The 15,889-nt window shown below is 32.8% G+C and overlaps 3 protein-coding genes across 6 annotated transcripts; 1 reads left to right on the top strand and 2 right to left on the bottom strand.

Annotated features, from left to right (window-relative positions):
• The first annotated feature begins 526 nt into the window (after positions 1-526).
• On the top strand, positions 527-3,918 carry LOC107263742 (ribosomal RNA processing protein 1 homolog). Its single transcript, XM_015731271.2, has 7 exons — positions 527-1,035; positions 1,129-1,352; positions 1,436-1,606; positions 1,746-1,928; positions 2,070-2,347; positions 2,512-3,352; positions 3,611-3,918. The coding sequence occupies exons 1-7, from the start codon at positions 789-791 to the stop codon at positions 3,833-3,835; spliced, it is 2,169 nt and encodes a 722-aa protein (XP_015586757.1). The 5' UTR covers positions 527-788; the 3' UTR covers positions 3,836-3,918.
• LOC107263743 (lysocardiolipin acyltransferase 1) lies at positions 3,904-10,026 on the bottom strand. 2 transcript variants are annotated; one of them, XM_025081144.1, is made up of 6 exons: positions 9,276-10,026; positions 8,574-8,760; positions 8,173-8,380; positions 7,832-7,963; positions 7,397-7,618; positions 3,904-6,862 (listed from the first exon to the last, which is right to left on the bottom strand). In XM_025081144.1, exons 2-6 carry the CDS (start codon positions 8,739-8,741, stop codon positions 6,696-6,698), a joined length of 897 nt encoding a protein of 298 aa, XP_024936912.1. In that variant the 5' UTR covers positions 8,742-8,760; positions 9,276-10,026; the 3' UTR covers positions 3,904-6,695. The 2 variants fall into 2 exon arrangements, with proteins under 2 accessions (XP_024936912.1, XP_015586760.1); XM_015731274.2 differs by having other exon boundaries at positions 7,397-7,963.
• Positions 10,027-10,162: 136 nt separating this feature from the next.
• On the bottom strand, positions 10,163-13,237 carry LOC107263745 (regulator of microtubule dynamics protein 1). 3 transcript variants are annotated; one of them, XM_015731277.2, is made up of 7 exons: positions 13,066-13,236; positions 12,775-12,971; positions 11,954-12,153; positions 11,537-11,734; positions 11,089-11,306; positions 10,684-10,922; positions 10,163-10,577 (listed from the first exon to the last, which is right to left on the bottom strand). In XM_015731277.2, the coding sequence occupies exons 3-7, from the start codon at positions 12,139-12,141 to the stop codon at positions 10,314-10,316; spliced, it is 1,107 nt and encodes a 368-aa protein (XP_015586763.1). In that variant the 5' UTR covers positions 12,142-12,153; positions 12,775-12,971; positions 13,066-13,236; the 3' UTR covers positions 10,163-10,313. The 3 variants fall into 3 exon arrangements, with proteins under 3 accessions (XP_015586763.1, XP_015586765.1, XP_015586764.1); XM_015731279.2 differs by lacking the exon at positions 12,775-12,971 and having other exon boundaries at positions 13,066-13,237; XM_015731278.2 differs by lacking the exons at positions 12,775-12,971; positions 13,066-13,236 and adding an exon at positions 12,415-12,745.
• Between the last annotated feature and the right edge of the window lie 2,652 nt (positions 13,238-15,889).

Raw genomic sequence — 15,889 nt, 5'->3', positions numbered from 1 at the left:
AAAATAATAATACATAATTTTTTTTAAAACATGACTTCATTACTAAGCAGATTCCAATGCTTGGACTGCGATTTTGGAAAGTTGATCAACGTTCAACTTTCCGTAGCAGCGACATAGCAAAAAGATGATGGCAGCCCTACTTCACGTCATAGTTTATGTTTGAACTACTCCGTACTCCAATACCGGAATCCTTCCTTCCTTTCCTTATGGCTGACTCCTCCAATGAGGAGATGTGCCAGACCAATACCGGAATGAAATCTGCAGTACTGGCAGCACTGCCAGTGTATATCGGAACACGCCGGTAGTCTCCTTTGTTACAATTTAACATCACGACCAATCACAATATGCCTATGCGTATGTACGTTGGAAAGAGGTACCACTCTATTCTAAAGTTTCAAGCTGCTTGCTGCTCGCTTCTCGCTTCCCGCTGCTTTCGGTCTGAATGAGCCCTTAGACTGTTAGCACGAGCAGCAACGCCATCTGATCGGTAGGTTGTATAAGTATTCTATGCTTTACTATAGCCCATTTGGAGTGTCCCCCCCTGGTCGCATGCATGAGATATTATCTTTAACAAGCTTTCTCATCATCGAGCTACTATATTTACTTAAGAGTGAGGTTATTAACGTGTTGTGTTTGACAATATAATTCGTAGAAATTTAGTTAATATTATATTACAGAAGTGTTACGTGATACGGACTTATAAAAAAAATAAAACAAACCAGTTTTATTTGCTTGGCACAAATAAAACAGTTTACAGTAATCAATTCAATAAGTAAAGTGACTATATAATGGCTGTGAAGAAGCCGAATAAACGCGCACGTGTAGTCCCAAAACACAAACGTCCTCGCGAAATTAGAAAATTTAAAATACAACAGAAAGATGAACCTGTCACACAGACGAAGAATCGAAAGACTTTGGTTGTCGCTCAGGAAATTAAGTTTGCTAAATTACTTGCTGGTAATGATAAGAAGGTGAGGGATAAAGTCCTAAAAAACCTCAAAAAGTGGTTGGTGGTTCGCTCCAAAAGTTCATTTGGTAATTATTTATTCTAAAATTTTGTCTATTATTACAAAATCTAAAGATATTAAATTAAATGGTTCTTGCTATGTACTTATTTTTTTTATTCAGCATTTACGGAAGAAGATTTCATGAGACTATGGAAAGGTTTGTTTTACTGTATGTGGATGTCTGATAAGCCTTTGATTCAAGAAGAACTGGCTGAATCACTTAGCAAAATTGTACACTGTTTTGATTACATGGAAACTGCACTATTGTATACTAAATGTGCATTGAAAACTTTGTCTATCGAATGGTTTGGAATTGATCAGTATAGGGTTGATAAATTTGAAATGGTAGTTTTATATTAAGATCTATATTTCTTATTTTTAACTATTTGTATGAAATTTTTGTTTTATGTGTATTATTAAATTTTCAGTTGGTGAGAAGGATTATCAGGCAAACGTTTGAAATGTGTAAAAAAAGGACTTGGAGTAGAGATTGGGTTAAGGGTGTTGAACAAATACTAGAAAGCTTATTGATAGATGCAAAAACTCCATTAGGTTTTACTTTACATCTGACAGAATTGTACATGGAAGAATTATCTAAGGTATATTTTTATGTGATGTATAAAACTTTTTGTGCTCCGCTTTACTAGATACTGTCATTTGAAATCTGAATGATTAAGCATTGAGACAATTTTTTGATTCTACATGTAATTGAGGTTTTTTTACTTTATGGGGAGATAGGTCAGCTGTGGTCATATATTACCTGAAGTTGTTACGGAATTAGTACGACCCTTTGCAGTGCAATTAGCAGTAATAAATGATGAAAGACAAATTAGTCATGTTGTAAGGCATATTTTTCAATATTTACTATTTCAATCAGATGTTGGTATGGAATATTTAGCAAAATTTCAAGCTTGGAAAGAGGTGAGTAGAGAGATTTAATAAGAATTTTTTTTTATGGAACATATTTTATGATGTTTATTAAAACCACAACAATCATCTTGGATTACTGATATATTAAAAATGTTGGAATTATTGTGTTAATATAATTTGTATAACAAACAGGCTGGCTTTCCTGGTGGGGATATTGATTCTATGCAAAAACTTGAAATATCTGCCGAGGAAGTAAATGAAGATACTAACAGTGACGTTGAAAATGATAAAAATGATGAAGATCAAGCCGAAGTTATTAAACCATTAGATCCTAGAGCTGGACGGGTAGATGTAGAATTACCACAAATACCTTTTGATGCTCGTGCGATTGCAAACACAATCGTGCAGTATAGATTTCATCCCTCATCAACGACGAAAACCCGTAAACAAATACTTCGACTCACAAGACAGTATGTATATAGCTTATGTAAATTACTCTGTTGGTGGTACAAAATAACAAAATCAATGTTATCTATCAATGAAGTGTGCTACTTTTTTTCAAGGCAAATGTTATTCTTACATAATGAACTTTATTCTAAATACTACTGTCACTTGAAAATCTTTTTATCAACAGATTTAATGAACTCGCTGATGGAAAAATGCCATTAGGCCTTAAAAAAGTCAAACTACCACAATCACCAAAAGCTGAAATAGATCCAAATTTAGCTGCTACACGTTTAATACAATTTGAGAGAGATCTATATTCGGATACTATTAAGGGAAAACGTAAGAAGAAACGTAATGTTGAATTTTCGGAAAAGAATATGGAGGAAAATAATACAGATTCCCATGATGATAATATAGAATTAAGTAGTGAAACCGAAAGTGATGATAATTTTGATATCATTACTGAGGATATACCTAAAAAAAAGCAGAAAGTTGAAAGTACTAAGCAAAAGAGTAGAAAGTCTATTGGCCAGAATGGCGAGGAGTTTGATGTCCTCAAAACTGAAGATGTAAAACAGAAAAATCATAAACGGTTAAGTAAAAAGGAAAGACAAATGAATAAGCAAGGCATTTATACGAAGAAAAATAATGTTTTACATGTTGAACAACGGTATATTGATAAAGAATCGAAAGCAAAAAAGAATAACTGTGATATTATGCAAACAGATGGAGGATTTTCCATTGAAATTGAAGATGGTATGGATGACTTTGGCAACTTTGTAAATTCATTGACACCAGTTAAAGCAAAAAAGACGAAGAAAGAGAACTCTCCAAGCAACTGGATCATCGTTGAAACTGATGATCCACCGACGCCAACAGCACAGTTAAGATCCAATATCACCGAAGTTAACAAAAATTATATGAGCGCTACTGAATCCTCAACCATATTACCCTCTACCAGTAATACTGAAGTAAAAGAACTATTAGAGCCGTCTCCGAAGTTGCACAAACTGAGTCCCCAGAAAGTAGTGAGTTGCATTTTCGGTTCAAACTGTAAATTTCTATTCATTGAGCATTATTACATGTATTTTTTTTTACAAATGAGAAGTAGAAGTGTTGTTCAATGATTCTAGATACAGACCAATATAAATATTCAAGTAATTGTATATTTCCTTACTGAGGATTTCCTTAATAGAGATTTCGTACTTATAGAAGTTCGTTACCGAAGTCCCACTGTACAAAAAAAATGTTTGATTATAATAGATTCATTATTAATACTGTTACAGATTGAATTGAATTGGAAACCTGAAAATGGAGTATCAAGTCCCAAAAAACGAGTGAAAATAGTGCTTCAGCGAAATACAGCCCAACATACTTCTGAATATATGAAACAACTGCAACAAAGTCCAGCCATTCCTTACGATGCGAATCGCAAACCTCCAGCCGGTGTACTAAAGCCGAGTCCTTTGCCCAGTCCTGTTAATCCATTTTACAAAAGAAAGAATTGTTAAGGTAATAATTACGTTTAAACACATAAAAATGGAATTAATTATAAATTGATTGAATAAAAAGCTTGAGATCTTGTTTAAACGTACGTATATTTCGAATTTAAAAATGTCATCAATAAATCTGTATAGATTTATATCCCCTGATATAATATTTGATTTTGAACATGAATATTCATTCTTTTATTATGATACGAACAGAGTCTATAAACAATCAGTACAGCGTTCAGAATTGTTGGAGTAGTATATTATGAAATGCATGACGTATGTAAACATTTAAGACATTATTGGTAAACGACTTAACGAATTTCGAAAATAGAACATCAGGGCATTTGCTGATAGTCTAAATAATTTCAGATTTTGTTTTCTTTTTTTCATTCACAATAGTCAGATTACCTATTTGTAGCTGAAATAAGATTGCATATGCTATACAAATGATTACTTTAATTCTATCATTTAGGATCACATTGTTGTACAAGTTTAAAGTAGTTTCTATTTAGCAATGTTTAAGTGAAACTTCGGTATAAAACGGTTGGGATAAGATAGAATAAATACATATCGTTCATATGTTAATTACTAATTCTTTAAATGACTTCAGTCTTAAACACTTTAGAAACTCATGACTATCGCTGCCTCAGTGGTCCTTGTTGAAACACTGGACTTTATTTTTTCTAAATATCCGTATACAACGGTACAAAATAAATTTTGTTCATAGTTGGTTTGTACAAGGAATGAGTAAATTCACCAGAAATTAAACATTTACAGTTGTAAACAGGATAAACGATATTTTACATGTTTGACTTTATCTCGTTTGAATATGTGATGTAGATAGAAAGACAAATTCAGAATATTTCAAACATGTTGGAAATGTATGTTTATTCTGTTTGAAAATGTAACATTTCATTTGTACACATATTTCATTATGTCAGTACAAATGTGTTAATGTAGATGAATAAGATGAAGAATTATTCGTGATCTCACATTTTCTAAACAAAATGGATGAGAATACTCGATTTTTTACCTATCGATGCACATTCAGTATTAATATAACATTCATGTAATTCAATGTAAGAAATAATTTTGTTCCGCATATGGATATTTGAAATAACTACTGTTATCAACGTTTAAAACGTCTCACCATTATCATATTTCTGATAACAACATCAATGTTCACTTATCTAGTAAATTTCAATGCAATACTTAGTGGCATCAATAAACAAAGTTTACCATATAAACTTCCAAGCACAGTAGATGTGCATATATCATTTTCTAAGTAAGATATACCATATGTGACATAAGTCAAGCATATGGAATTTGTCTAACTTATGTCACCAGTTGTACAATATTATATTATTAAGTCTAAACTTATTTTCATATTACGCACTGTTCTTAATTAAATATTCTGAATAACACAGATAGTGTTTTAATTCAGAATTTTTTCTTTGGCACATGAATTCACTTCATCTTTTTCTAATGAATATGCTATTTCTACAGAAAAATAGATTTTTTCTATTATATCTATGACTTAGAAATGAAGAAGAACGTAGCTTCTTCTTTGTTCCTTATGATAACTGTCCTATTAATAATTTCCTAGTTTATACAATATCAATACATTAAAATGAATACATTAAAAATATTATATCTACATTCACTTACAAGAATGCCCATTTGAATATAAGTATTTTGTAATGTACTGTATGGATCTTGTACAGGATGTTTCAAGAATGAATTTCAAATTGTATCATGGAAGATACTAATATTATTAAAAAAATACTAGTAAAGACTCTCATGGGACTATGTCTGACAGCTATTGGGCACAGTGAGTATGGGAGATATGCTGGAATCAGTATAAAGTTCTAGAAGAGGTTAATGTGCTATACATTTTGTTTCAGACACAATACACAGAATACAGTATCCCATCAGTGCAAGTGAAGAACTACTATTAAAAAGGTTTATCGTTATGGAACTATTGTTGCCTTCATAGTTACACCTATAAAGCCATTCGTTTAACCTTGAATACAATTTTAGCTGTTTCTGCACATAGATTATTGAAATTAATCAAGAGCATCTGATCGGCACGTAATATCTTACCTTTTTTTAATTTTATGACATAATTTGTAGCATATAATAAATCAAAGAATACAGAATAATATCATGAGTGCAGTAATTTTATGCTCTTGGAAACATATTTCAAAAATCAAGATAAATATCAAAGATACATTATTACTATTAAATAGTTTCGATTTTTAACTCCTTTATAGTTGCTCTTACGATTCATATGTATTTACATATGATTATTGAGAAACTCAATGGTTTATAAACTAATTAAATTCATCTCGTTATTTTTGAAAAATTTTCTTTTTACGAAAATTAATTCAATAATTTAAACCACGATTATATCATGCATAAAAATATATTAATTACACTATACTTCATATTTATCGATCATTGTAATCAGTCCTAGCAACAAATCACTAAGTTTGCTGTTACTCGAAATTCTTTAGATTTTTAATACGTTGCAATGTCATGGAAGTATACAGAGAAATACTCCAATTACAATTATAGTCGAAGCACTTTGTCAGCATATAATGCCATTTTACTTTATAAATGATTAAATATATTGTAGTTACTTCTATATAAAAAATTTGAGTCCTCTCAATTTGCGTCAAATAACTTGTTTATATTGGGAAATCATGCCAAGAATAAAATTCTAATTTCAATATTAATTTTTTCCACCGGCTCGATGTTAAAGACAATTAAGAAAACGTAATGGCTGCAAGTAATGGATAAAATCCATTTTTGTGAATTACAAAATATTTATATACATCCATATCACAGTGATGTACATAGAATAAGTTCTAAAATATTAGCGAAGTTTAGTTCTGAGAGAATAACTTCTCCAGCGCCAATACCATCCCATTTCGAGTTGGTTGAATCCCGTACTTAGTAAGGATAGACCAATAAATAAAATCGAATGAACCAATGCCCATAATTGAAAGATCGGTGATATAAGAAGTAATAACACAGTGGCTCCTGTGAAATAATGATACAACATGTAAAATTTCAATTCAATCTTACTTATTAACCCTTTGGCGACTTGCTCGTTCCTACTGTAATACGAATAACCAATAGTACAGTAAATACCATACAGGTACTAGGCCATGCCATGTTAATCGTATTTTTTCTAGGAACTCTTACTCGTAATCAAGAGAAATCAAAACGTACACTCTTTGCAGTATGGTTACATTGCGATATTTAAGTGGATGCTTAATATTTATAACTTGTAATTAATACAGTCTCCATAGGGTTAATCATGTATAATTTATACTGCAAGTATGATTTCTTTTTTCAAGATATATTTGATGGTATTTGCAATATCATCATCACGAGACATTATAGAGTTTCACGAAAATTTATTATCATATTCTATATTATTTAATATTTATTTTAAAAAGAGAATGCTTCGTTTTTTCCCGTTTGTCTCTTATGCGTGCAAACAATGTATGAAAAATAAAATTTTAATTGAAAATAATAAATATCTAATTCGAATATTTTGTAATTAATTACCTGTCAAGAAACTCCAGAAACCAAATGCAGCTCTTAATGGCAGCATTGATGCCATTGGCCAGTTGCCTTCGGAAAATGCTTTTTTCTTAGTAAAAGACTTCAGTGTTTCCTCCTTGTACGACCATCGTTTCTCTAACCAACTTCTCAGCAACATATCGTCTTTCGGTACGTCCATGGATGAAATTCGTTTTATATGAAAATATACCTCTTTCGGTAGCTTTCCTGTGATCAAATCAATTTCTGACTGCGGTACATAGTCAGGGTATGCTATTGTCAAATCGTAAACGGCATCGAGGTAATTAGCATGTTGAAGATGCTGAACCAAGTAACTAAATCCAGTTGTCTTAGGGTGAAGCGTATAAGAATATTTTGGCAATCCATTTTGTAAAGCATACTTATCCGACTTTTCTTTGCTAGTCGGAGTTAAGTCTGTACCTTCTGGAAATATCAGTAACTGAGTACGTCTACGTATGGCTACTAAATAGTCCAAAGTACGCGATAGACGTCCTTGATCCTCTTCCCAGCGTCGAGTTATGTAAAGGAAGCCATTCATTTGCATCATCCATCCTGTTAAGGGTAACTTATTAGAACTTATTGTTATTGCCATGATAGATTGAAATTCAATTTAATTTAACAGATGTTAATTTCTCATAGTTAATGTTTTGAAATTAATGTATAAGACACGTGTTTCAATTTGTGCAGCACATATCTATAATAAGAAGAAATAGCACTAAAATTATAGAAATGGTAGGTTGTATTTTTTTTTATAATATTACCTGGCCCGGGGATGTGACGAATGGGATCCTTCAGGATAAATTTTAATTTATGAGCTGCAATATTCGGCATGCATGCTTGGTACATCGCGGCCCATAAGAAATTCCAATCGACTCTCGTACGATGATTCATTACGAGGATTGCTGATTCATATGGTGATATATGATCTCCCGAGACTATAATTTTAACACCAAACACTTCTAGGAGTGCCTACAATAATTGAACGAATGACATTTTATAAAATTTTCTTTTAATAAGAAAAAAAATCTTTTTAACTTTTTTATTAGTGGGGTACAAACAGGTATATTATAAAAACTGATATATTTCGGGATTCATAATGTAAAAGCTTTTGTTAATTTTAAAGTGATCTTACAACTCGATCCATTCTATAAGAGTTACCTACCGTAGGATAAAGTTCCCAGCATGAAAATAACAAGTCTCCGCATTTTCGAAACCTCGGCGGACTTAGTAATAAGAGAGGTAAGAGTGGGCAAGCAATGAAGAGAAATCCTGCTACTATACTGCCATACCATAAAGCGCAGTATAGTACCCCACGTAACAGATCACGCATCACAATGCTCGTGGATATGCTTGAAAATATTTTTTTAAAATGCATCAATTACATGGCAAAGATATTTCGTAAGCAGCTTTTTACAATAATTCTCATTAATTGTTTAATGAATCTCTTTAGATTTTCTAGAAGCTAATAAAGTATTAAAATCGTAGACTTTTATAAATTGATAAATTATATGATGTCGATCTTAGAGTGCTTAGCAAAGTTAATATATCATTTGAATCGTGTATATCTTCCGTATTGTGATATAAAAAAAACGCATATGAAAATATATTTCTGTAAATATTGACGCAGATAATTTTTATTTTATATTTAGTTTATGTATTTAATATTTATCCTACTTTTTTGACAATCTGTGTACTACAGGATTATCCAATTAGATTGTTTCCATTTTTAAATTTCTTACTGCATTTCATTATTCTTTGTGACAACCATCTTTCATTCTTTCATATCAATAATTACAAATCAGTCCATCAAAGTTGATGTGTTTTAGTGAACTATAAGATTTACTTTTACTGATAAATACTTTACCTGATTCCTGCGATTGAATTCTAAATATTAGAAGTGTTTGAAACAAATTTTTTCAGTCACTGAGCCATTAATATATACATATTTACACAAATGTGGTACTAATTCCACTGCACAATGATTAGAGCTGATTGAAACTGGTCTATTTTACATTGGTAGCACTTTTCACAAACAGTGGAAGTTGACAACTAGCTCATAAGGTGAAGTCTTGTTCTGGCTTCCCTCTAGATTTACCAAAGGGGCTTCCCTAAGTACACACCCCTGCCTCGTTCGCTCCATTCTCACCCTCACCCTCACCCTCATCTATTCCAACATTATACTAGTGGCTTCTGGGATGCTGTGTTGGACCATTATTGATCTGTGCCACACACGGAAACGTGCATACTTTTCCAATATAATGAAGACCTCAACGGATATTGCAGTTCTAGAATATGTATATTTCAATAAAAGCTATGTAAATACTATTACGTAAAAATATATTATATATTAATGCAAATGGACAGTACTCTTGAATATCTAATAACGTAATACACATTCCCAATTGGTATGTGTACTCATTTATTGACATGGAATAATTTTTCTACAAACATTAAGAGGCATAACATGTATATTAAACTTGTAATCTATCTCCCAAGTCTCTCTCTTCGAAATTATTCTTTTACTTTGAAAAAATTACATAATTATTTTTACATAATAAATAAACTGCAATGAAACCTACCAAAGAGTATGCGGTATATATAGCAGATTGATTTTAATAAACAAATTAAAGCATGCTTTGATTTCAAGTGATATATAAAATAAGCTATGATAAATTGTTAGGCAACATATTTTGGTCTAATAGTTAAAAGAGGGATACTACGAAATTCCAAGTAATAAAAGTATACAATCGATTATAGTCCCAATATCATCAGTGTATATTACGTTAGATTATACAAAATTCGTCAAATACTATAAAATAATGCAGTTATCATGCACCACTTGCACAACGCGATAATACGCCTGTAAAGGTCAAGAAATGTAAAAGGTGAAAAATCATCGTTATTAACGATATTTTGAATATTGCGTCATAAGTAAATCGGCTTCGTCTTGTTTTCGTCGATCTTCCTCGTCGGTAGCAGGAAGTTCAAGAACTTTAGTCAGCCATGGGAATGCGTCTTGGTATCGGTTCAATTTTATATACGTCTTGGCAAGAAACAGCCTGTTATCCATATTTGGTTCTGTTCCCAACTTTTCAGATTGTTCAAAATCGGACAATGCATCTTCGTATGTAGCACTAGGTGGGTCAGAAAACAATGTCGCTGCGATCTGTGTAGAGTGCAATAAGTTTTACATCTATCCAGTTTATAACCAATAATTATTTAAATTGACACATGTGTCAATTATGAAATAGCACATAATAAATCTTTCGTACCTTTCTTTCCACCCAACTCAAAGCAGACACTTCATATTTAAATCTACCAAGCAAGTAATAGAGTACTGGGTCCTCTGGACTAAGTTCCAAAGCTTTTGTAACATATTCTTTAAAACGATGACCATTTGCAATTTTTTGTTTGACAGGTAAAAAATCACCATGTAGGCCTACAAGGATTGCATACCACTTGTATAAATTTGCATTAGGCGTGGAAATAATTTTTTCACACACCTTAAGACCTGTGGTAATATGATGTATCAAATTTTAAATACCATACAACGATAAAGAATAGTTACTAAGAAAAGTTACTAAGTAAGAATAGTTTTTTATATTTGTGTTATTTTAACAGTGCATAATATTCATAATAAATTGCAACTGAATGATTATGAAATACCATGGGCTTACCTTCGAGAATATAAGTTTTTTTAGTATCCATATCAGTAGTATTACTAGAACAATTATAACAAGCTTTGGTCAGCCTCCAGATAACTTCTACGTTGTTTGGGTGAAGATTTGCTAAGTTTTGCAGTACAGTATGAACATCTTTTGGAGGTGCTTTCATCTCCATTTGCTTGTCCAATGAAGCAAGCATTGAATCCACTTCGTTTACTCCTTCTGAGGTCCTGCATTACTAAACATATACTTTCATCCTTTAACGTTTAACGATTTATGTTGGAGAAAAATATAACAAAATCAAACGGATTATGATAAATAATTAAAAGATACTATTCTTGTACATCTGTTGGATAGAAGTTTGCATATTATAAAGGCTTATTCCAATGTTGAATTATTTTATATGTCATATAACATTTAAAACATAGTCTGTCAGCATAAAAGTAACAGATTTACAAACCCATTGTCATTATCTCCTGCGCCTATTTCGCTGTCAGAGAAGTCATAGAACTCATCGTCATCAAAATCTGTTCCTGCTGTAGAGAAGGCATCAACATCAGTATCATTATCAGTAGCTGTATATGTGCTACCATTAGCTGGGAATCGTTTTTGTAATACTGCCCTTTTTTTCCTATTCCGTTGCTGATTTTGTTGTAACCTGATATATAATAAATTGAATCATAATACCTCTCTGCTAAGTTAATATATAAAAACCAAAGAGCAAACGAAATAGTAACACAGATAGCAATATGTATCATATTGTAGAAGTGAAAAATCAAATATGGTAGTGTTTCATAACAAATTATTTCTTTAATTAATTATCCAAGATTGTTGCATTTCAACCAAGAAAGGAAATGGACATATTTGTATTACTTACCTTAGGGACTCTAATTCTGCTTGAAGCTCTAAAATCCTTTGATTCATATTGTCTAAATTACTTCGCATCATCATACTCTGTCTTTTCTCTAAAACTTTTTGATAGATAAATAAACCTGCAGCACCTATTACACCCATGGCTGCGCCAATGGCTGCTGCTATTATTACAGTATTTTGTGCTTCACTCATGTTTTTACGAGGCTACAAAAAACCAAATATACTTACATCTTCAGGAAATTGAGCATGTAAATTACACCATAATTAATATATAACACAAGCAATTATTATATCAGAACATTATATAATGCACAATACAATTCTATATATAATAAAATATATTCTATTCTCTTTCTAATAAGGGTTCTTGTAATGAAACTAATATTTACAATGAAAGACTACAATTTATTTTATTTATGAACTACTACTATTAAGTTCAACAAGAAATAAAATTATATACATTACTTTTTCTTTTGCTGCACTTAAAAACACTTAGAACGTCAATACTACGAGTAACGGTTATTCAAATAAAGCGAACAGAGCACATAAAATTTTCTGATTTCAAGATGGACTTTAAAAGGGGCCTATTATACACTTTGCACTAGAGTTACTCACAAGAAACCTTTTGGACTTGAAGTAAAAATAAATGATAACTAAAACAGATATGCAAATCGTGTTAAATCAAGGAAATGCCAAAACCAGATATCTATGCCGAGCATCATAAAATTTCGGTGAACTTTAGACTTAATGCTCTAGCTCGTGGAACGATTATAAAATTATTCAAGATGATACGGATTATGATAAGGAAAAAGTTAACTCAAATACCTGAATAAAATATGCGGCTCAAGTTAATAAGATTTTTAAAACGTCGAAAATCCGATTGTCGGCGACAGACTGATAGGTCTCTCACACCTTTCTTGGCCGTACATTTACGTTAGTATTTGCCCTCGTTTCTAACATTAATCATCTTTGCCATGAACACTAATCGCTTAGAAAATGTTAGTCCCGTTGGAACACTACACCTGTACAATACCAAATACGAACTTAGTTGTATAAAAGCTAAAACCACATGTTGCCGAAGACCACAGGGCAAACAAATTTTCTCTCAATCCTAACCTTCGTTCCTACTGCTTCATACGAGTCAATTGTTTTTCGGGCGCTGTATATTAACCTCCATTAGAGTCCCTCTAGTAAGAGTCCGGCCAAAACCCGGAAGGGACGCCATATTAAGGGCTTGTTTGGCGCCACCATGCATTGCGCGAGACTCGGTCGAGTCTCGCGCCAAATACAGGTAACCCGCCGTACAGGGCTTAACGCTACCCACACTACACAATGCGAATCTCTCCCATATACGTATTCAGACACGCCATTCTATTCCGGAAAGAGCCCATAATATGGCGGAGCCTATCACTAACGAGCCCCACTGTTGGCCGGACTCTTACTAGAGGGACTCTAACCTCCATGATGTTAACGTAGATAGCACATCCTTTAAATATTTGATTCACTCCGATCAGTAGGTTTATAAAAATATTTTTTTCCTTATATTTGAGTGACATTTCTCATTTAGAGTTTCTTTCGTAGACTATATTTAATTTTTGTTTTCAAACAAATATCAATAAATTCAAACATTTCTTTGTCAACAAGTAAAATCAAAGTTTATAAAAAAGTAAATAGCAGACTTGATTCCTTCGTTTTGTGTGCTTACTGTTTGAAATCCTTAATAGTTGTATTACTATTACAAGGAGTTCATACGTTTTTATCTAATTTTTTAAGCAAATCATTATAACAATAAATGAGAAATTCAATTATATTCATCGAATTTTTCCAACTTATTATATTTTGAGCGACTTTCTTAAAATAATCTTCAAGTGGTACTGGTGTTACATGCTACTATACTTATTGCTAATTTAAGCTTATTAGTCAAAATACATTATAAATATATGTATTTATCAAAGCCACGATAATTAGCAATATAATCTGTTATATAATGCTTGGTCTTTAGGAAAATTGGTAATGACTGGTAATGAGAGTTCTAAAGTTTCATGATACGATAATCTAGTATACATCAAGTTAATCGGCGGGGTTCCCCAGATATTCTTTCTTCCTTTCAAGGCCATTCTGCATATAATCGACGTTGTCAGCAGACTTGTCGTCGCGTCGTTTCTACAAGCCAATTGGAAAAGCGATAAAGCGGAAAAAGTAATTCTGATTGGCTTGTAGAAATGATTTACAGGAATGATTTACACTTGTTAAAACTTGTTCCTGACGAAGAATTCAGCCAATGAGAGTTCTGATATTTTAGTCGAACAACTCGCAAGACTGACAGCTGAGAATCTCGAATCACTGAGAACCACTTTGAATCTCGAACTCGACATATCGATTTGCGACCATCTTCGATAAACATCCGAACGATAGGTCGAAACTGTATTGTCAGACGTAATATAAAAGGATTTTTATAAACGCTAAGCGAAGTTGTCTCCATCGGTGGGATTACCGGGTTTGGCGCCGATGTCGATCGAACACGCCCAGATGTTTAATGTAACTTGCTCGGCAGAAGTTGACGGAAGAGGCTCGGCAGAAACTGTTGGAGTAAGTTGAGCAACAGTTGACCGGAGTAGGGATCTGAAAGATAGTAATGACAGATCACTGTTGAAGGGATCATTAGAATTATCCGCTGCGATACTGCAAGCGCTCGGGAAGTCAATGCGCTGAGTAACATCGCTGTGCTGACTGGTACCTTCGTCCATAATTTGCTGCAAGGGCAGTCGATATGTGCTTTTAGTCCTGCAAATAAAAATCAGTAAAATTACTATAGCCCAATACTTAATATGGAATAATTTAATTAGACGTACCGCTTATGAGTAATACGTGGTACCAGGAAGACCATACTCTGGTATAGCTTCCACTCTTCGACGGGAACTCGAGCCGAACCCGATGGCGCATACTCCATCCTCTTTCTGTGCTCGTGGCGGAAAGTGTCGCGTAGCGTGGTCCATCGTTTCTCTATATGTGAAATGTAAATTATATTCAAATGTGTATACCTGGTATGACTACCTACCTGACAATTGAATGTTGCATAGTCTTCCGATTTCGGAAGAAATCTCGTACCACTTGTTCTTCTTATTAGAAACATTTTTAAAATCACGATGACTTTTATCGTAGAGAAATTTAATTTCTCTAACGATATTGATAATGACTTCGTCTATAGAGTTAATAATGACAGGTGACTGGTAATGACATTTCGCGCATGGAAATATTGGCAGGGCAATTTTTTTTTTCACAAACTCGTTACGGTCCACGGAACGGGGCATGCTCGATGCTACTCATCACGTTCCGTCCTCCGTAAAATAATGAACATCATTGACCGTATACTTTTTGAGATATTACTGTTAAAGGAAACTTAGACGGCGGCTGTTTTTCTCTCTCTCGCGTGTTCTTTTTCCCATCCGTAAACGCTAGGGAAAAAATGACGGTGCAGATTTGAGCGTTCAGTAAGCATTATGATTTATTTATCAGATTAATTATTATTTGCTAGTATTAAACTCATCTTTTTAATATATTTTTCTATTTGTTTTATGAAATTTAACAAATTATATATCGCTAATGATTTGGCTTCAACCAAACTCTACCATACTACCTTAAGGAGCCAGGAAATCCAGTAGGACTGCGGATGCTACAAGAGGATTTTTACTGGCGCACAAAGCCTTTCTCCCAAGCTCCATTCCTGACTTTGGTACCCTTAAATAGTTGGTTTCGTCTGAATTTTTCCTTACTACAGAGAAGCAACGCAGAGAAAATTCTTGATTTTTTGCATAAGAACTCCTAAATAGATAAAATATAATACAGATGGCGTACTTTGGCAACTTATACCTTTTATGTTTCTACATATTAAAACATAAGGGGGATAACTTCCTACATCCGTGAAATAATTATTTCGCAG

The sequence above is a fragment of the Cephus cinctus genome, unplaced genomic scaffold, assembly GCF_000341935.2.
Source record: "Cephus cinctus unplaced genomic scaffold, Ccin1 Ccin1_scaffold0160, whole genome shotgun sequence".
In the NCBI taxonomy this organism is placed as follows: Eukaryota; Metazoa; Arthropoda; class Insecta; order Hymenoptera; family Cephidae; genus Cephus; species Cephus cinctus.
This window is presented reverse-complemented; position numbering and strand designations above follow the sequence as displayed.